The sequence below is a fragment of the Chanos chanos genome, chromosome 1 (genome assembly GCF_902362185.1).
Source record: "Chanos chanos chromosome 1, fChaCha1.1, whole genome shotgun sequence".
Taxonomy (NCBI): Eukaryota; Metazoa; Chordata; class Actinopteri; order Gonorynchiformes; family Chanidae; genus Chanos; species Chanos chanos.
In genome coordinates, this window is record NC_044495.1 from 63,030,909 (window position 1) to 63,051,981 (window position 21,073).

Here is a 21,073-nt window from a genome sequence, read left to right on the forward strand (position 1 = left end):
CTAAATAAAAGGGAGTCGCCGCAATCCGATGAGGCGAAAACACTTGTATCTGAGCGCATTACAATGTCATAGCGATGCTGTGTACTTATAATAAACACATGAGCCCTGATGCCCATTTCCAACTAATCACTCAACTTCAGCGTGGATTGTGTGCTTTTTAATGTTTTACATAGTTCATTTTAACCAACAATATCTCTAAAAAACCCCCACAATGAGCCATATTAGGTTTAAAAATACACCGTATATTTTTAAATATATTATACATGGATAACATCCCCACAGAGTTTTGATGGACATCTCAGCTCAAAGACAGAAGATCCTGACAGTAGAGAGTGAGAACAAACAGGAACCAACATAATATGCATTTGCATGATTTTCTTTTTTTTTGACGAATTTCACTGCCATGGTGTCATCACAGTTTATCAGGTGAAATAACAAAAACACAGCACATCCTAATATTTGGCATTAAAACATAAAAAAGTTAAACCAGGGAAGGAAAGTACCATTTAGTGAGAGATCAGTGAAGGAGAGCCCATAACAACACACACTTATCCGGGCACCAGCTTTGCTTGCATTCACGTTTCACTGTGAACAACCTCTGTTTTCCTCGTGCCCTGCCAGTGCATGTTCTATAACAAGTATGTGGAAAGATTCTGCTCGCTTCTTCCAAAGTAGCTACTGAGAGGTTTCAATGATTTTTGAATCGTTTTTTGAGCTTATCCAGCCAGTCACGTATATTGACCCTCGACGCTTCTCGTCCTTAACTGTACGTGGCAGTAGGGAAGGCTAGAGCACATATTCACACTCCTCCGCAGTGCTGCCCCGCATCCGTAACGGCTGAACACCCGACTTATTTCAAACAATATTTTTATACTGCTCAAACTGTCGTCATGTTTACTGCATCAGAACTCATGGTTGTTTTGGCTACTTTATCCGCCACTGCGCATGGATATTTTGTTAGTGTTGATGCGCACGCCGAGGAATGTTTCTATGAGCGCGTGAACTCGGGCACTAAAATGGGCCTAATGTTCGAGGTGGCAGAAGGAGGGTTCCTGGATATCGATGTGGAGGTAAGTTATCTGAATCCACTGAGTTCAGCTGTGACTGACGATTCAGGGAAACTGTCTGCTTGCGTGTATAGTATGCCGAACATAGTTATTCCGACGTATTACTGGCGAGCAGATCTTTCACATCCTATTTACGACAAAAGTTGTCTCCACTTGCCAGGTGTCACGACCAAACTAAGCTAGCTGGTATAGCTTGCTAGCCAGCTATTTAAGGAGCTTGTCAACAGTGTTACTGACATCTCCGCTTGCAAGGCTAACCTTCAGGTTTTTCTTAAGCGTTTTACTTATGTGGATGAATTGGTACAACACATGATTTTCGAAGTCTAATCCTTGCCGAAGTGTCGGTTGACTTTACATTAACGATAAACGGAATGTTAGCCCTCCGGTACTTGTTTTGCTATCCATAGCCTATGGTACTGAGTAGTGGGGTGAGTCGCGCGATGTCAGTCCGTCAGGCACGCTCTCTTAGGCGGGTGCACATTGCCACAGAATTACCGATGGAACCGTTTTCCTGAGTAAACACTTGTGGTCAGCTGTGGCTCTTCGCTTTGAGCTACTGACAGAGGTCGGAGGTCATTACCTATCTGTCGAGAGAGGGAACATATCAGTGTTTGTTTCCCATTGTATTAAGGCACTCGGTTCAGCCCCGATATTAGACCATGATTTTCACAACTAATGCGATTCATTTTTATTTTATTAGTTGTCAAGCAGTTGAGCTTGTGGTTTTTGCGTTTCGGTCGTACATGCTGGACTGTAGAGATGTGGGCATTTGTCCATTGTTTCCCACTATGTAGCGAGTTTTTGTGTCAGAGCGGAATAATCGTCTATTTTGAGCTAGTTATTTGCACCCGCCATTGGTAGTTGTAGGGTAGTTATTGACTGGCGAAACGTCCAGTGCATGCTTAAACATGGTTTAGAGGAGGTGAGGATTAGATCACTCCGCCAGTTTGTCCTCCATCTTTATAGAGTATCCCTCTGCCTACATATCCTACAACATTGCTCTGTGTGTGTGTGTGTGTTAGCGCCCGAGAGTGCGCGCATGTGTGTTTAGCGCTCCTCTCACTGCTCATGCATGTGTGTGTCATGGGCCAGTATGGTTCTGGCTGTACATGTGTGTCTCTGAGTACTGTTGTGGCTGTGTGTGTGTGTGTGTGTCAGGATAACTGGCTGTGTGTGTGTGTGTGTGTGTGTGTGTGTGTGTGAGAGAGAGAGAGAATAGCTCCTACTTTGTTGACATGTTTGTCTCCATTGCAGATCACAGGCCCGGATGGTAAACAGATTTATAAAGGTGACAGGGAGTCCAGTGGGAAGTACTCTGTAGCAGCTCACATGGATGGAACATATAAGTTCTGTTTCAGTAATAAAATGTCAACCATGACCCCCAAGATCGTCATGTTCACAATCGACATCGGAGAGGCTCCCAAAGGCGACGGCATGGAGACGGAAGGTGACACGCACCAAAATCGTCACATGACCCAAAATCGTCACATGACTGTCACCCTCCACCGTCGCTCTCTCATCATTTCTCACTATTTCCCTGAAATGCCTGTGTCCTCTCATTCTGTTCATTTCATCTCTTTCTTTCCTTTTCCTCCTCTTTGCTCCTTCCTTCAGTGGGTGGTGGCTCCTGGGATGGTAGGTTAGCCTGTGAGTGAATGGGACAGTGTGTGTGTGTGTGTGTGTGTGTGTGACTGATAACCCACATGCTGTTTGTGCCTGTTCTTGCCTGGCAGTTGGGGGAGTGTGAACGTGTTGATAAACTGCACTGACGTGTGTAGGACTTGGGCTTATTTTCCAACTCTGTCAAAAACACACATGCATGTGTGGTCATGTGACCAAATGTGAGCATATGTTACATTTGATTGGCCAACACAAAACCAGTCAAGCTTTGCTGAGTGGATTTGTGAAACCAGCACATAGGTGGCCTGTTTAATTCACCTGCTTTTCTCCCATCGCTAACAAACTCTGTAGCATTATTCACGTTTGGAAGCTGAAAGTCTTAGAGCATTTTTTGTGGCATGGTGTGAGATATTAACAAAATTCTCCAAACCCGAGTCTGATCAGAAGCCTGTGTTTCTGTAGCCTGTCCTTATCTGTCCAGAGTGGAGGGAGTCTAGCTGTTTCCCTGAGTTAAACACAGCCATTCTCTCAGAGAGAGTTTTACTGTGGGTGGGGCTGTGCTTTGGGTCCCATGGCACCTGTATAAACACTCATGGTCTGTCTCTCTCTCCGCAGCCCATCAGAACAAACTGGAGGAAATGATCAATGAGCTGGCCGTGGCCATGACAGCCGTGAAACACGAACAGGAGTACATGGAAGTCCGAGAACGGATACACAGAGCCAGTGAGTAGCACCTCCATGCTCCTCCGTATGAGGAGAACCGTACCTCCCGTCATGTGCCTTGACACTGAAGTTTGTCATCACTGATACTTTCTACCTGTGTCTGCCTGTGCAGAGATGGGTTTTGCTATTGTATTTGTATGGTGTGGAATTTCCAAAAATGTTATATTTAGGTGTTTATTGCCAACACTGTCAGATATAAATGTCCTCTGTCTTTTCTCTCTCTTTTCCTGCAGTAAACGACAACACCAACAGCAGAGTCGTGCTCTGGTCTTTCTTTGAGGCCCTGGTGCTGGTTGCCATGACGCTGGGACAGATTTATTACCTAAAAAGGTTTTTTGAAGTCCGCAGGGTTGTGTAGATTCTCATTTGTAATGTTTTGTATCTCAAAGTGTCCCATCATCGTTTGGACCTGTTTGAAGAAATCCTGAAAACTGTTGGAAAAATCAGAGTGGCCATGGAGATGAGATGTTCCCTGACCTCTGTATGCACTGTACCATGGCCTTGTTCCCTATTTTTCAAACGCGCTGTTTTTATTTTGCTTTTATGACTCTATTTTTAGCACCTTTCAGACCTGTCAGCAGTTCTGAGGGGGGAGATGGGATTTGCTGTTTTTCTCCTTTGTGGTTCTGTGCTGTCGTTGAGTTTAGTGAAGCAGTCCCAGCGGGGCAGAGCAGTGGGCCCCAGTGGGAACAGAGTGACGCTGCTCCGCTCTGAAGCTGACCACTGGTTTATTTCTCTGTCAGAGCCGACCCAGGATGGAGGGTCAAATTCTGCTTTGTATTGTTTTATAAATATGCAAAAGTTAAAATGCCTCTCGTACCACCCAGGTACAGATCAAAATGTCACATATCACAACTGTCCACCTTCTCAACCACTGCTCTCTGAGGGATGTACAATGGAGACTGTTTAAGGCACATATGGGTTTAAAAAAATGGTATTTTCAGTTGTTTTTGTTTTCTCCATTTTTAAACTGGGGGGAATGGGTTGTTCAGTTTCACATTTGAGTCTGTGGGTGGAGATTGACATTTAATTTAATAGTTTAGGTTCTGTCTTGTAGTAAATACAAAAAAGGAGGTTTCTGAAAGATGAATTTTGTCTTTTTTGAATATGAATTAATGTGCAGGGGAAGCTGTAAATGTGTATGTGGGGAAACAGCCGATAGTGGTCTGAACCCTAAACAACCTGAATTTCTGTTCTTTTCATACTGAAACATGACCCAGGTTTACCCAGCACTGTGCTGCAGTCCACTGTCTTTATGAAACATCTCAGCACTTTCAGTTTAACACATGTAACATTTAGACAACGTTTATACAGCATTCAGACAACAGCAGTATGATCTTGTGATCAAGAGAGAAGTGAAGAGGATGAATGAACTCGTGGCCCCACGGGTGAAGCTGCCCACATTTCTGTTAGTCAGGGAGAGACTGTGAAAAGCCATGAAAAGTGTTTGTGTGTGTTGGAATACAGACAGATTTTTCAGGGTTCAGATCTGAGCGGATTCTGATAATGTTGGTGGAAACTCAGAGTGTCAGGAAATCTGCCAGTTTGGGAAAATGGTTCACACAGTCACTTTGGTGAAGTATAAAGATACACAAGTCACACAGACAGAGTCCATGTCAAATGAGAATTTAATGTAAAACTGAGTCTTTCCTGAGCAGACCAAGTGCAGGACAGTTTGCAGAGTGTACAGAAAACTCACTGACTGTTGTTCTGAAATTACTGAAGCTCATTTAAATAAAACGAGGTTTGATTCATTGGAATCAAGGTCAGTGAGGCGCTGATTTGATTGGCCAGATGGATGTTGATTGGATGGTGGGTAGTGGTGAGTGGTCCTCCAGTGCCTCACAAATAGAGCTTGATGAGCTCGTCGCTCACGGCTGACGGGGTGAGGACGCCCAGGTCTGTGAAGAGCAGCGTGATGAGTGAAGGGGGGGTGTAGTCCACCATGGGGTGCTCCTGGTTCAAATCTTCAGCGGTTTTCAGAGTGTCGGCTTTGTACTGAGAGAAGGAGGCAATGCCGTTTATTAGGACAGAAACGTAGAGTTAATGACAGTTAAACATAGAAGGGAAGGCCTCTGTGAATGAAAGAGCGGTAATGAGTCTCTGAGACAGTTCAGTACAGTCAGAGAAACACGTTTTTACGGGACAGACACAGCACATCATGAGTTTGTTACTGCTCTCAAAAAGTGAATAGTGAAAGACATCACCTACCCCTGAAATGGCAGGATTTGGACTGTGTGACATTGACTGAATAAACTGGAAATGGCACCTTAAAGCGTTTGGGGACGTCCTGCTGGTTCAGAGGGTACAGTCGCACAAACTTAAAACTCTCAGCCACCACGTAGAAAGGCTTGTTATGGGCTTTAGAGCAAACTGCCATCTGATAGGTGCCAATCTGTGAATGGGTACAAACATGGACAGACCCGGTGAGTTGTTTGGACAGAGAAAACTGGACCAAAGCGTAAGAGCATTAGTGTGTTTCACCTTATTAATGATGCCACCACTCTCCACAACTCCTTCAGCTCCAACAATCACCAGGTCAACCTTCTCCATGATGTATCTGAAACACACAGGTCACTGCTCAGAACCAAAACTGATCCCTTAGGTCCTATAGAGACAGAACCTTGGCTTTTCACCTTTAGCATTAGCACAATTCCTCTTACAGCTGGTCTGTTATTAGGTATTCAGCAAACCACAACCAACTGACCACACCACACGACCAACTGACCACACCACCAACTGACCACACCACACGACCAACTGATCACACTACACGACCAACTGATCACACCACACGACCAACTGACCACACCACACGACCAACTGACCACACCACACGACCAACTGATCACACCACACGACCAACTGATCACACCACACGACCAACTGACCACACCACACGACAAACTGACCACACCACACGACCAACTGACCACACCACACGACCAACTGATCACACCACACGACCAACTGACCACACCACACGACCAACTGACCACACCACACGACCAACTGACCACACCACACGACCAACTGACCACACCACACAACAAACTGATCACACTACGCAATCGTACTGAACTATTCCCTCTGGCTATGAGTGCGTTATCACATCCCCAAAAGACATTCATCCCATTATGAAAACCCTAACTCCAAAAATTCAGTCATAATAATAAAGTCAGTTGCCACTTTTTGAGGTACACACATTTACCACTCATTCAGACCCTTAAGAATAAACTGTGTTAGGACATGAATTCTGCAGGTTTTGGTTTTGGTCCACGATGATATGATGCATCATGCAGCTCTGTCTCAACCCAAAAAAAGGCTCTATGGACTCGAGGTTTGAGGGCTGGACAAGAAACTCCATGTTGTTTTGGAACATGTGGCAATGCCAGCGATGAAGGGATGAACCTGGTCACCTACAGTCACCCAACCCTTAAGATCTTTGGTGTTTGAACGTTGGTATCAAGGAGCCAAACTTACCGGCAAAATATTATCCATCACTACACCACCTCCATCAGCCCGAACCACACTACAGCATTAAACCGCCTCCATCAGCCCGAACCACACTACAACATTACCCCACCTCCATCAGCCCGAACCACACTACAACATTAAACCACCTCCATCAGCCCGAACCACACTACAGCATTAAACCGCCTCCATCAGCCCAAACCACACTACAACATTACCCCACCTCCATCAGCCCAAACCACACTACAGCATTAAACCACCTCCATCAGCCCGAACCACACTACAGCATTACCCACATCCATCATCCTGAACCACACTACAGCATTAAACCACCTCCATCAGCCTGAACCACACTACAGCATTACTCCACCTCCATCAGCCCGAACCACACTACAGCATTACTCCACCTCCATCAGCCCGAACCACACTACAGCATTAAACCGCCTCCATCAGCCTGAACCACACTACAACATTAAACCACCTCCATCAGCCCGAACCACACTACAACATTACCCACATCCATCATCCTGAACCACACTACAGCATTAAACCACCTCCATCAGCCCAAACCACACTACAACATTACCCACATCCATCATCCTGAACCACACTACAACATTACCCCACCTCCATCAGCCCGAACCACACTACAACATTAAACCACCTCCATCAGCCCGAACCACACTACAGCATTACCCCACCTCCATCAGCCCGAACCACACTACAGCATTAAACCGCCTCCATCAGCCCGAACCACACTACAACATTAAACCACCTCCATCAGCCTGAACCACACTACAACATTACCCCACCTCCATCAGCCCGAACCACACTACAGCATTACTCCACCTCCATCAGCCTGAACCACACTACAACATTACTCCACCTCCATCGGCCCGAACCACACTACAGCATTAAACCACCTCCATCAGCCCGAACCACACTACAGCATTACTCCACCTCCATCGGCCCGAACCACACTACAACATTAAACCACCTCCATCAGCCCGAACCACACTACAGCATTACCCACATCCATCAGCCCGAACCACACTACAGCATTACCCACATCCATCAGCCCGAACCACACTACAACATTACCCCACCTCCATCAGCCCGAACCACACTACAACATTACCCACCTCCATCAGCCTGAACCACACTACAGCATTAAACCACCTCCATCAGCCCAAACCACACTACAACATTACCCCACCTCCATCAGCCCGAACCACACTACAGCATTAAACCGCCTCCATCAGCCCGAACCACACTACAACATTAAACCACCTCCATCAGCCCGAACCACACTACAGCATTAAACCGCCTCCATCAGCCCGAATCACACTACAGCATTAAACCGCCTCCATCAGCCCGAACCACACTACAGCATTAAACCGCCTCCATCAGCCCGAACCACACTACAACATTAAACCACCTCCATCAGCCCGAACCACGCTACAACATTACCCCACCTCCATCAGCCCGAACCACACTACAGCATTACCCACCTCCATCAGCCCGAACCACACTACAGCATTAAACCACCTCCATCAGCCTGAACCACACTACAACATTACCCACATCCATCAGCCTGAACCACACTACAACATTACCCCACCTCCATCAGCCCGAACCACACTACAACATTACCCACATCCATCAGCCGGAACCACACTACAGCATTAAACCACCTCCATCAGCCCGAACCACACTACAACATTACCCACCTTCTGCGTGACACAACAGGTCACTGTAACATTCAGTGGAAGCATGCCTGTCTGCCCTGCTCAGTACAGCATGCAACAGTCATTCCACTTACTGTCTGAAGTAGTCATCTATTTCTGTTCTGTATTTTAAGATCAGAATAGTGGATTTATCCATCGCTGTGAAAAATACTCTTACCCAACTGCAGCATCGAGAACCACGGTGACTGGAATGTTGAGCTTCCGTAGTTTATCAGCCATTAGTCGACTAGAAGAGAAAAACATAAACGTATTATGGTTTTCCAGGCTGTCCCTGACAGCGACTGTGCTTTACGCGGTTGTATGTTTTGATTTATTGATGGTGAGAGTGGATCACCCGGCAGAGTCCGGCTGTGACTCTGTGACGTAGACAGTGAAACGTTTCTTATCAGCGGCTGCGTTTTCCAAGACCTTCAGTACCACTCTGGACGATGCATGGGTCAGAATTTTCTGGAAATGGAGGGAAACATTACGTCTAAACACTGCCATGACAAGGTGAGACAATGTTAAGCATAAAGGTTGCGTTAAGTGTCCGGGTCAGAGGCGCTGGAAATACTTACAGCTCCATCTTTAATAAACGTGTGGCAGAGTTTGGCGACTTTTCCCCTGGAGAGAGAAATTTTCTTCAAGAAGAGTTCACCTCTTTCTACCATCACACTCTTGCACTGTGACAGATCCTGCAGGAGTACATACAGTTTATCTGGACCACCAGAGCTGACCAGACAGTGTTATGACTGTGTCATGGTTATTTCTGCACACAGGTTTGGGGGGCAAGAGACAGGGTAATAACAAACAAACAGAGAGGTGATGTTTGTGCTCATATTCATATTTTGGTGTGTGAGTGTGTGTGTGTGTGTCAGTGGGTGAATGAGTGAGTGTGTTTCACTTACTGGATGTTCCAGGGAGGTGAGGCTGATGAACCTCAGGAAGAGTTCTCCTCCTGATGACACAGCGACAGAGGAGTCTGCCTCCTCCAGGCGACCAATCGCATCCTTCAGGTTCTCCCTCAGGCCCAGGATGGTCTCACCTGGAAGTTCAAACTCAGTGTCCTCACACAGGCTTCCAAACTCACACACCCCTCTCCCAAAGAGCCCCCACATTTATAGCAACAGCCAGTGGCCACCAGGGTTGAGAAAAGTGAAAGTAGAAGCACTCTTGCTAAAAAAAGTACTCTAAGTACAGTTAAAATATCCCTCCTGAAAAATACTTAAGTAAGACTAAAATAGTCACTCATTTATAATTTACAAAAATGGTAGTCAGTTTAACTCTACTTAGAGTACTAATGAGAATGAGACTGAGAGAGATGTGCCCAGACAAACACTCATTGTATTACAAGTGTGTGACTGTGTGTAACGTGTGTGGCGTCTTACTGCAGTCTCTCTTCAGAAACTCCAACAGGGAACGGATAGCAGCCACTGCAGAGGCCACATCAGGGTCCTGGCTCATCTGCCTCCTGAAGTACTCAACTAACTCTAAACAAAAGAAAAGAAAGTACAAAACAAGACCATAAACTTTCAAATGAAATGATCATAACTGGCAAAAAGAATTACACAAATAAAAATCGGGCGGAGTGAGCAGGCATATGTTGGGAATATATTTAACAAGCACAAGGTAAAGTCGCTATAAATCCTGATGATATGACGTTTGGTAAAAACAGAAGGGTTCAACAATGCCTGATTCTAAACATTTATGTTACTCATGGTAAGGATTATGCTAAATTTTAAAACTAGGAATTAAAACTGCTCACTGTCCAAAACAAGCTACTTACCTCCTTCGTCCATCCAGCTAAGCCGATACCACCGCGGTTGGGTGTAAGTGGGTGGAAATAAATGGAAGTGAGTAAGAAAGAAGACGCTCGGGACTGACAACGTTAAAAGACACTATATTCAGCTAAACCTTCACGAACCATACTGAGACGGGTTAAGTTAAGCACGTTGTTTCTGATGCAATGTGTGCAATTGTCTTGAAGCTTGAAGGACTACCATAAACTCACTGAGACTCAGGTACTTATACTGCTCCGAATAAGAGGTATCGAAAGCTGTGTAACCGCTCACGTACAAACTTAATTTAGCAGAAAATCGCACCTTTCAGATACAGCGTTTCTGCCCGGTCTGAGACGGCCTCTAGTTGTCGCAATGTGATGACGACATCTAGCAACAACCACTCAAATCTCCGCAAGCAATAACAGGCAACATCAGAAATGGCCACAGGTTAGCAAATAGCCACCTTCACATACACTTATTAGTCTCGGTATACTAAGTCGTAGTACGATGTCACAGCTGCACGACCTTATATATCATAAATTCATGTACATTCCGTGCGGAAATAGCCTTGTTTGCTTGTTAATTATACACTTGCGTCATACTTCGCCTCGCTTGCAGGCTACCTCTCTTGCTATTTCAACTCATTCACGTATGGATCCGCATTACAAAAAAATCATTGGAATGCTGTTGCCCCTGGTAAACTGTCTTATTTGTTTTCAGAGGACGAGATTAGTCTTCTGGTCATCGTAGTGGATGTTAACCCGATATGGTGGGGTCGACAGGCGCAGCGGGAACCAGAGGTACGAGTTCCGTGTTGCGATGGTCAGGGGTGTGCAGTGATTGTATTGCGTGGATACTAGCTATTTGGTTTCTTAATTAATCTTGAAAATGAAGCTGCCGCGGTGTTTTTGAGGGGACACACGTTTAGGTTAAGGACAGTCCAAGCTGAATGTCTCCATGAGCACTTTCACAATGTAAGATGGTCATCCCATGCTCTAATCTCTTTCAGTTTACACTTTCTAAATGTGTTGATGCTGTGATGGTCATGGCGAACTCTCATCTAGTTGTGAACAGAACCAACAAGCTCTCCATCATTGCCAGTCACTGCCAGGAGAGGTAGGAGCCACTGCATCAGGGAGAGGCTCTCCACTGCCTGTACTCATTCCCCACAGTACAATGCATTTGGAGCACACATACATAAGAATATGGTGACTTCATCACCTGTAGTGTTTAGTGTCTCTCTCTCTCTCTCTCTCTCTCTCTCTCTTTCTATCTCACTCAAAATGTATACATATATTGCATTTATTATATTTTGTGATCTGGAAAACAGCTTCAGGACAGACTAAAGAGAATAAACAGACGGCCTAATTTTCTCTCTATTTTATCCTCTTCCTCTCTCACTCTCTGTCTCTCACACACAAACTCTTCCTTTAGTCATTTCCTGTATCCCAGTAAGGAGAAGAAACTGGGGGATGTTGGGTCTGATGTTAGCAGTGATGGTAAATATGAGCTCCTGTCAGGGGCCAATGACTGCATCGCTCAGGAGATCAGGAGCCTCATGGCCAGAAGTAAAAGTTTCTCTGTTTCATGGGATATCACCCTGAATATTTCTCTGTGTGTGTATGTGTGTGTATATGTGTGTGTGTGTGCGTACATGCGTGTATGTTTTCTTTGTTTCATGAGATATCACTGCGAATATTTGTCTGTTTGTGTGTGTGTGCGTGTGAGTGTGTTTTCTTTGTTTCATGGGATATGACTGTGATTATTTGTCTGTGTGTGTGTGTGTGTGTTTTCTTTGTTTCATGGGATATCACTACGAATATTTGTCTATGTGTGTGTGTGTGCGTACATGCGTGTGTGTTTTCTTTGTTTCATGAGATATCACTGTGAATATTTGTCTCTCTGTGTGTGTGTGTGTGTGTGTGCGTGCGCGTGCGCGCGCGCGCATGTGTTTTCTTGTTTCATGAGATATCACTGCGTATACTTGTCTCTCTGTGTGTGTGTGTGTGTGTGTATGTGCGTGTGTGTGTGAGTGTGTTTTCTTTGCTTCATGGGACATCACTGTGAATATTTGTCTGTGTGATGCTAGAGAGAGTTTGCAGTGAAATGTGGCTGTACTGTTGAACTGTACTGTTCTTATGGACTTGTAATGATTACAAACAGTAACATTTTCTTGTGTGTGCAGCCGTGGTGAAGGGCCATCTGACAGACACGTTACTGGCTGGATCTCTGGCCAAAGCACTGTGCTGTATCCTTCCTCTGTTGAGCTCTCCTGAGCTCTGGACAAAACCAAAAACCTACATTTGATCTCTTGTCAGCTTGACCTGCAGGGCATGTAGGCAAAATGTAGCGCTTTTAGCTCGAAGGCTACTCTTCCTCTGAAAGCAAATTTATTTTCTGTCTGTTTGTTTCCACCACATTCAAACTAGTTATCTAGACTAGTTAACTAACTAGTTAGCTAGTTATCTACATTTCTGAAGAAGACTGTATTGAGCTTTTTCTTTAATAACAGACTCATAGACATCCACCGAGTTTCAAAGGAACTGGAAGGTGAAGAGAAAGACACTGAGAGACATTTTAATTCTTTTAATCTTAATTTATTTTTGGCTATTCATATATATGCAGAAATATTAAAAGAAACAGAGATGTTGCTCAGCACTCAATGGGTTTCTTTTCTTTCCCTCTCAGCTGGGCAAGACATGAAATCCAGGATATTAGTAAGTCTCTTTAGTTCTGGTTTTAGACATGAAATCCAGGATATTAGTAAGTCTCTTTAGTTCTGTTTTTTTACATGAAATCCAGGATATTAGTAAGTCTCTTTAGTTCTGGTTTTAGACATGAAATCCAGGATATAAGTAAGTCTCTTTAGTTCTGTTTTTTTACATGAAATCCAGGATATTAGTAAGTCTCTTTAGTTCTGGTTTTTTACATGAAATCCAGGATATTAGTAAGTCTCTTTAGTTCTGGTTTTAGACATGAAATCCAGGATATAAGTAAGTCTCTTTAGTTCTGGTTTTTTACATGAAATCCAGGATATTAGTAAGTCTCTTTAGTTCTGGTTTTAGATCAGAGTTAGTCCTCACCTGAGTTCTAGTGTTGGGTTCTGATGCTGTTTTAGTTGATGTAGTGTTTGATGTTATATTTCCCTGTGTGTTTTTAGGTTATAAAAGCAGCTGAAGACAGTGCTCTTCAGTATATGAACTTTATGAATGTGATATTTGCAGCTCAGAAGCAGGTAGAGTGGCCCTCAGTCACACTCTGAAATTTACTGCCTTTCTTTCATTTACTGCCTGGAAAATGTTCAGCCTGTTAAAGGTGTTTGTCCCGTAAACATCACTCTTCTTTTCTAGAACGTGGTGATTGACGCATGTGTGTTGGACTCTGAATCAGGTCTTTTACAGCAGGTATGTGGTTATAGTCACATTGACACTTTGACACTAATGTAAAGACAGAATTCATTAACTGATTTCTGTCTAAACATTCTTTTCTGTTAAACAGCAATCCAACACTAAACACAAGCCCAGTCCTAACCCTACTGAACAGTATCCATTAACCCTGCCCCACCGATGATTTAGCCTCAGTAATGGGCAAGAAAAAGTCGTTTTTTCTTCAGCGTGTTGTCTGTGCACAGAGGGAATATAATCAGCCCTTTCCCCGTAGAGCCCCTGACCTCTGTCTTTGATAAGCTTTAATTCACAGTTTTCTGAACCATGCAGAACATATCAGCCTTTAAAGGCTTCACTTACCCAACCTTTGACCTTTGACCTATGTACTTTGTCAGGCATGTGACATCACAGGTGGTCTGTACCTGCGGATCCCTCAGAAGGCGTCTCTGACACAGTACCTGTTGGTGAGCTCCCTGCAGTCTCTGTGATGTTATGTGACTTATGACTTGATTAACACTAAATAGAAAGAAGAGGAAAGTGTGTTGAAGGTGAAGAGGTGAAGGTGTGTGTTTGGTTTTTACTTAATCTGTTTGTTCTTTTATTCCTATTTGCATATCGTGGCCAGTGGGTTTTCTTACCTGATGCTGACCAGCGCTCCCAGTTAGTGCTGCCTCCCCCAGTTCACGTCGACTACAGAGCCGCTTGTTTCTGTCACCGGACTCTCATCCAGATTGGCTATGTCTGCTCCGTTTGCCTCTCCAGTATGTCCCCAGTTTATTAACCGCTATTAATAAACCAGTTTATTAACTGGCTATTAATAAACCAGTTTATTAACTGGCTATTAATAAACCAGTTTATTAACCGCTATTAATAAACCAGTTTATTAACCGCTATTAATAAACCAGTTTATTAACCGCTATTAATAAACCAGTTTATTAACTTGTATGTTAATGATGTTCTGTCTCCTGGAAACATATCTGGGCTTGGGTTTAAATGGCATGGTTTGTGGTTTGTGACAGTGGAAGGTGGTTAAAGACAGTTTAAACAGGTTCCCTGCTTTATGTACATGTCACTGTTAGACAGACATCTCAGACAGCTCACACCCTCAGATTAATACTGCAAACCCTCAGATTAAAACTGCAGACCCTCAGATTAAAACTGCAGACCCTCAGATTAAAACTGCGAACATCATCTGTTTCATTACTGTGACTGCTTGTCAAATTATATGAATTGTGTAAAAATATATAAAATGTAAGATTACATTTATATTATATATCATCCTCATCTTGTCTTCACATTATCTCCTTTCTCAGTATTCTGTAATTTCAGTCCAATCTGCACTACCTGCGAGTGAGTACCTCCATCTTTAAAGAACTCAGCCAAGGCAGTTTCAGTGTGTTAATAGTGTGTCTTTCATATACTTACAGTAAACATTTGAGACTGTGTTTATCATATACTTACAGTAAACATTTGAGACTGTGTTTATCATATACTTACAGTAAACATTTGATAGTGTGTTTATCATATACTTATAGTAAACATTTGATAGTGTGTTTATCATATACTTATAGTAAACATTTGATAGTGTGTTTATCATATACTTACAGTAAACATTTGATAGTGTGTTTATCATATACTTACAGTAAACATTTGAGACTGTGTTTATCATATACTTATAGTAAACATTTGAGACTGTGTTTATCATATACTTACAGTAAACATTTGAGACTGTGTTTATCATATACTTACAGTAAACATTTGAGACTGTGTTTATCATATACTTACAGTAAACATTTGAGACTGTGTTTATCATATACTTATAGTAAACATTTGATAGTGTGTTCATCATATACTTACAGTAAACATTTGAGACTGTGTTTATCATATACTTATAGTAAACATTTGATAGTGTGTTTATCATATACTTATAGTAAACATTTGATAGTGTGTTTATCATATACTTATAGTAAACATTTGATAGTGTGTTTATCATATACTTATAGTAAACATTTGATAGTGTGTTTATCATATACTTACAGTAAACATTTGATAGTGTGTTTATCATATACTTATAGTAAACATTTGATAGTGTGTTTATCATATACTTACAGTAAACATTTGATAGTGTGTTTATCATATACTTATAGTAAACATTTGATAGTGTGTTTATCATATACTTATAGTAAACATTTGATAGTGTGTTTATCGTATACTTATAGTAAACATTTGATAGTGTGTTTATCATATACTTATAGTAAACATTTGATAGTGTGTTCATCGTATACTTATAGTAAACATTTGATAGTGTGTTTATCATATACTTATAGTAAACATTTGATAGTGTGTTTATCATATACTTATAGTAAACATTTGATAGTGTGTTTATCATATACTTATAGTAAACATTTGATAGTGTGTTTATCATATACTTATAGTAAACATTTGATAGTGTGTTTATCGTATACTTATAGTAAACATTTGATAGTGTGTTTATCATATACTTATAGTAAACATTTGATAGTGTGTTTATCGTATACTTATAGTAAACATTTGATAGTGTGTTTATCATATACTTATAGTAAACATTTGATAGTGTGTTTATCATATACTTATAGTAAACATTTGATAGTGTGTTTATCATATACTTATAGTAAACATTTGATAGTGTGTTTATCATATACTTATAGTAAACATTTGATAGTGTGTTTATCGTATACTTATAGTAAACATTTGATAGTGTGTTCATCATATACTTATAGTAAACATTTGAGACTGTGTTTATCATATACTTATAGTAAACATTTGATAGTGTGTTTATCATATACTTATAGTAAACATTTGATAGTGTGTTTATCATATACTTATAGTAAACATTTGATAGTGTGTTTATCATATACTTATAGTAAACATTTGATAGTGTGTTCATCGTATACTTAATTGGTAAAGAAGTGGTTGCTGTTCTGTGCAGAACTGCCTTTAAGATTCCGCTGCCTCAGATGGTGAAAACAAAGAAGAAAAAGTTAAAGGCTGCGTCTTGAGGAAATGCACCACGCTGCCTCAGGGATCTGTGGACTGGACGTCTGGACACAAATATACCAAACCCCTAGATCATCAGATTATTATGTTTTACTGCTTACATTTCACTGCTCAGTTCAAAGGAGGCAGACATTTTGATACAGTACATAAAATATTTGTTTTTCTAATGTGAGTAGAAGTGTGTGGGTTTTCTTTAAATGTTATTAAATTCATCATGTATGGTGCATGTTTTTCAGAGACCAGTGGCTGAGTACTTTACTACACATTTACGTTTAGAGTTTTTTTTAGTTTAAGAGTTTATTTGTCATATGTAGGTTGACACAGGGTCAACGGTACAATGAAATGTGTGAGAAGAGAGAAACAGGTCAACTCAGCAATAAGAGCACAAGGAGTAGAAGAGCAAAACAGGGGATTAAGAGTAGGGGAATAAGGAGTATACTGAGAAGAAAATATAAAAGAGAGGAGAAAATATAAAAGAGAGTTATAAATATATAAAAGGAGTTAACTAAGAAGAAAAATATCAAAAGAGAGGTATGCGTAATGAACAATAAGGTACACGGAGGGTGCGCAATAAATATAACAGAATATGGAACAGAATATGAAATATACACTATATACATGTAAAGGACGCTTAGATTTAAAGTTTAAAGTGGCGAGTGTGAACAGCGGTATTGCACATGGGGGATGTACAGCTTTATGTACCAGTGTAAGTGTCAGTGCAGTATCATGTAAACATAGTGAATCATAGTAACCTGTGAAGGTAGACAGTGCAGTGCAAGTTAGTAGTGCAACAGTGCACTTGAGCAGTGAACAGTGCAACAAAGTAGGTAGTCCAGACTCCAGTGGGGGGGGGGTGTTTAGTTGTGTGAGTTGAGAAGCCTGATGGCCTGGTGGTAAAAACTGTCCTTAAGTCTGGTGGTGCGTGCAGCCGTGCTCCTGTATCGTCTGCCAGACGGTAACAAGGAAAACAGTCTGCGTGCTGGGTGGCTGCGGTCCTTAATGATCCTGTGGGCCTTCCGCAGACACCGCTGGTGGAAGATGTCCTGAATGGCAGGGAGTCTGCTGCCAGTCACGTGCTGTGCCGCATCCACCACCCTCTGTAGTGATTTGCGGCTGTGGGCGGAGCAGTTCCCGTACCAGACCGTGATGCAGCCCGTCAGCAAGCTCTCGATGGTGCACCTGTAGAAGTTGGTGAGGATGCTGGCGTTCATGTCAAACATCCTTAGTCTTCTCAAGAAATAGAGCCGCTGGCGAGCCTTCTTGACCATGGTGTCTGTGTGTAGCGACCAGGAGAGGTCCTCAGTGATGTGTACACCGAGGAACTTGAAGTTGCTGGCCCTCTCAACTTCAGCGTCACCAATGTGGATGGGGAGGTGCCCACCCCTCTGCTGTCTCCTGAAGTCTACTATCATCTCTTTGGTTTTACTGACGTTGAGAGAGAGGTTCTTCTCTTGGCACCAGATGGTTAGTGCCCTCACTTCCTCTCTGTAAGCCGTCTCATCGTTGTCTGTGATGAGGCCCAGAATGGTCGTGTCGTCAGCAAACTTGATGATGACATTTGAGCTGTGCTTGGCAGTACAGTCGTAGGTGAACAGGGAGTACAGTAGGGGGCTGAGCACACAGCCCTGTGGTGCGCCTGTGTTGAGGATCAGTGATGATGAGGTGTGACTGCCAATTCTCACCACCTGGGGCCTGCCTGTCAGGAAGTCTAATATCCAGCTGCAGATGGAGGGTGCTAGACCAAGTTCAGCGAGCTTTGAAACGAGTTTTGAGGGGATGATGGTGTTGAATGCTGAGCTGTAATCGATGAAGAGCATTCTCACATAGGTATTCCCCTTGTCCAGGTGGGTGAGCGTGGTGTGTAACGCCATGGCGATGGTGTCCTCTGTGGCCCTGTTTGGTCTGTATGCAAACTGAAGAGGGTCCAAGGTGTCAGGAAGGGAGGAGCAGATGTGGGTTTTAACCAGTCGCTCGAAGCACTTCATGATGACTGATGTCAGTGCAACAGGGTGGTAGTCATTTAGGCAGGAGGCCATCGGTTTCTTCTTGGGGACAGGAACGATGGTGGATGCCTTCAGGGAGGTGGGGACCACGGACTGACTCAGGGAGAGGTTAAAGATTTTGGTGAACACCTCCGACAGTTGGTCAGCGCACACTCTGAGAGCCCGGCCAGGGATGCCATCTGGCCCTGGAGCTTTGTGGGAGTTGACCCTTTTGAAGGACCGTCTCACCTCAGCTGTTTCTAGGGTCAGTGTGGCAGCCTTCCCATCCACATGTGGATGCACGATGGGCGATGTGTTATCTGCATCAAACCGTGCGAAAAAAGCGTGCAAAAACCGTGCAAAAAAAGTTAAATATATGTTTGTCAGATACTTTAATCGAAAATGACTTGCACAATGAATACACACAGCACATGATAAATCTTTGGTTAATCCCATGAGCCAAAGGGGCAACTCTGATATTTAGCTGGCTGGATAACTGCCCTTGGAAAAGATATACACAGATGGTGCAGAAGACGATAGACTGAGTTCTTTCAGTCATATGCGTCAAAAACACATTAGCACACGTTCGAGACAAGTTACATATTAAGTTCACACTTCACACTGATGAGTCTAAGAAAGTATGTTAACATGCCAGCTCAGGAGGTGGCGCTATTATGTAGAACTGTTGCCGTCTCGTATCGATGCCCCAGGAGATCGAAATAGTTTTCCTGGTCACCAACAGTGAAACAATTAGGTGGTGGCACCTGAGAAAACAGTGCAGCGGCCAGCTGTGCCGGTGAGTAGATTTAAACTCCGAAGTGGAAGTTCTGTATAAGTTCCGACGGTAAATTTCTGCTTTGCAAGTGAAGATTTGATGTGCCATATTCTGTGATTTACAAAAACTTTGTAGTTATGTCATATGTTGCCATCGTGAGTTTAGTGGGTCAATAATAACACGGAATTGACGTTTCAAATCCAGGCAACGACACAATAACTTCCTATTGATAATAGCAGGTTCTAGAGATGACGATATGTTTATGTTTCTGCTCGCTTTATTACAAAGTTAGCTTGTGAAATGAGTCTGAGCCTTGGGTCTTAAAGGTCAATATGTGAAAATCAGAATCTCATTCAACAGTTCCAGCTCATAACAACATTCGTAAAGGCGATGTTACAGCGATTAAATCACCTTTTCATTGACGCATGTATCCAAGGCGAACAGAGTTAGACAACTATTTCTTTTTACGTCATGGCTACGTACTTTATGAACTGAGAACTGTCACTGAGCAGAGGAGATCACATATACGCCAGACTGGTTGCGGTGTTATTCATGTACAAGTCTGATCAACTTTCTGTTAGATTTTATTCTGTGTGTTGGTGTAAAGATCAAATGTAGTGAACAGTGAGTGTCACGAGATAGTCACACTGAGTTGAATGAACGGATATTTCTCACTAGAGGGCGCAATGACCATCGATTCAGTAACCCTAATGCAACACGCTACTTTATCTACGATGCCAGAGGGTCGGGAGATTTAGGCAAGTGTTTCAAAATGAAGCTTGTAATAATAAAAATCGTCTTTATTAAACATTTACCGTTGCGTTCGGAACTATAGTGTTGACCCTCTCCGCCATGCACTTCAACAGACCTCTTCTTTTAAAACAAGTTAGCAAGAGTTGCTGAACTGATAGTTTCACATCTTATTCGGACCAGTTTTCTTTGATAGAATGCAGGTGACCCATAAATATTTTTGCCCATTTGTTCTAAATCCTAGTTCAATTCCCATGCTACATCTTTTGCTTTTGTACCTCTCTCTCTCTTTCTTTTTTTCCCTTTCCTTCTTTCTTTCCTTTTCTGGAGAAGGGTGGAGAATGTGGGCAGAACAGCAGAGGGGGATTCATGTCAATCAGGCGGAGTTGCTTTGTAAAGAGGGTTGCGGTTACTATGGTAACTCTGCCTGGCAGGGGTACTGCTCCAAGTGCTGGCGGGAGAGAATCAGGAAGTCAGACACAGAGCGGCTGAGTAACGGGTAAGGATGCACTGTGGAACTGTGGCCATTAAGGAAGCCTTAATTCTTAAGATAACTGTGCAGTGGCTCCCAGATGAATGTAAAGCTTTAAAACTTAAACACTTCAGCCTGTAAGCTCAAGCTCTTAGTGTTATGAGGGTGATCAGTTCACCTCCAGTAAAAGACGCAGTAGACACAATGTCCCTTCATTGCTCACCTGAAAGACAAACTTACAGGACATGTCTGGTTGTGCGTGTGTGTGCGTGCGTGTGTG

At 42.9% G+C, this 21,073-nt stretch overlaps 4 protein-coding genes across 5 annotated transcripts in view; 3 read left to right on the top strand and 1 right to left on the bottom strand.

The window, feature by feature from the left end:
- The first annotated feature begins 793 nt into the window (after window positions 1-793).
- On the top strand, window positions 794-4,639 carry LOC115813656 (transmembrane emp24 domain-containing protein 2). Of its 2 annotated transcripts, XM_030776194.1 has the most exons (5): window positions 794-1,070; window positions 2,322-2,514; window positions 2,682-2,702; window positions 3,303-3,410; window positions 3,644-4,639. In XM_030776194.1, exons 1-5 carry the CDS (start codon window positions 891-893, stop codon window positions 3,766-3,768), a joined length of 627 nt encoding a protein of 208 aa, XP_030632054.1. In that variant the 5' UTR covers window positions 794-890; the 3' UTR covers window positions 3,769-4,639. The 2 variants fall into 2 exon arrangements, with proteins under 2 accessions (XP_030632054.1, XP_030632047.1); XM_030776187.1 differs by lacking the exon at window positions 2,682-2,702 and having other exon boundaries at window positions 891-1,070.
- Window positions 4,640-4,653: 14 nt separating this feature from the next.
- Window positions 4,654-10,728, bottom strand: eif2b1 (eukaryotic translation initiation factor 2B, subunit 1 alpha). The gene is made up of 9 exons (XM_030776174.1): window positions 10,398-10,728; window positions 10,000-10,101; window positions 9,520-9,656; window positions 9,190-9,306; window positions 8,967-9,079; window positions 8,790-8,858; window positions 5,895-5,970; window positions 5,680-5,805; window positions 4,654-5,408 (listed from the first exon to the last, which is right to left on the bottom strand). The coding sequence occupies exons 1-9, from the start codon at window positions 10,408-10,410 to the stop codon at window positions 5,253-5,255; spliced, it is 909 nt and encodes a 302-aa protein (XP_030632034.1). The 5' UTR covers window positions 10,411-10,728; the 3' UTR covers window positions 4,654-5,252.
- An 86-nt stretch (window positions 10,729-10,814) lies between these two features.
- Window positions 10,815-16,890, top strand: gtf2h3 (general transcription factor IIH, polypeptide 3). The gene is made up of 13 exons (XM_030780487.1): window positions 10,815-10,839; window positions 11,113-11,192; window positions 11,402-11,508; window positions 11,827-11,960; window positions 12,578-12,640; window positions 12,913-12,942; window positions 13,081-13,109; window positions 13,553-13,627; window positions 13,743-13,796; window positions 14,174-14,242; window positions 14,404-14,539; window positions 15,092-15,128; window positions 16,747-16,890. The coding sequence occupies exons 1-13, from the start codon at window positions 10,830-10,832 to the stop codon at window positions 16,814-16,816; spliced, it is 894 nt and encodes a 297-aa protein (XP_030636347.1). The 5' UTR covers window positions 10,815-10,829; the 3' UTR covers window positions 16,817-16,890.
- Window positions 16,891-19,547: 2,657 nt separating this feature from the next.
- The window catches only part of LOC115815470 (rab5 GDP/GTP exchange factor-like), an 8,797-nt gene continuing 7,271 nt past the window's right edge, over window positions 19,548-21,073 (top strand). Inside the window, exons 1-2 of the mRNA XM_030778428.1 lie at window positions 19,548-19,592; window positions 20,655-20,820. Of these exons, the coding sequence (XP_030634288.1) occupies window positions 20,663-20,820 (158 nt within the window). The 5' untranslated portion in view covers window positions 19,548-19,592; window positions 20,655-20,662. The remainder of the gene's footprint in view (window positions 19,593-20,654; window positions 20,821-21,073) is intronic.

Coding starts and splice junctions, on each gene's coding strand:
- LOC115813656 (XM_030776194.1), top strand. CDS start 891: ATGTTTACTGCATCAGAACTCATGGTTGTTTTGGCTACTTTATCCGCC. Junction 1,071..2,321: donor TCCTGGATATCGATGTGGAG/GTAAGTTATCTG, acceptor TCTCCATTGCAG/ATCACAGGCCCGGATGGTAA. Junction 2,515..2,681: donor CGACGGCATGGAGACGGAAG/GTGACACGCACC, acceptor TCCTTCCTTCAG/TGGGTGGTGGCTCCTGGGAT.
- eif2b1 (XM_030776174.1), bottom strand. Junction 9,080..9,189: donor CGTTTATTAAAGATGGAGCT/GTAAGTATTTCC, acceptor CTCCATTTCCAG/AAAATTCTGACCCATGCATC. Junction 8,859..8,966: donor TCACAGCCGGACTCTGCCGG/GTGATCCACTCT, acceptor TTTCTCTTCTAG/TCGACTAATGGCTGATAAAC.
- gtf2h3 (XM_030780487.1), top strand. Junction 12,641..12,912: donor TCTGGCCAAAGCACTGTGCT/GTATCCTTCCTC, acceptor ACAGACTCATAG/ACATCCACCGAGTTTCAAAG. Junction 14,243..14,403: donor CTCTGACACAGTACCTGTTG/GTGAGCTCCCTG, acceptor TATCGTGGCCAG/TGGGTTTTCTTACCTGATGC.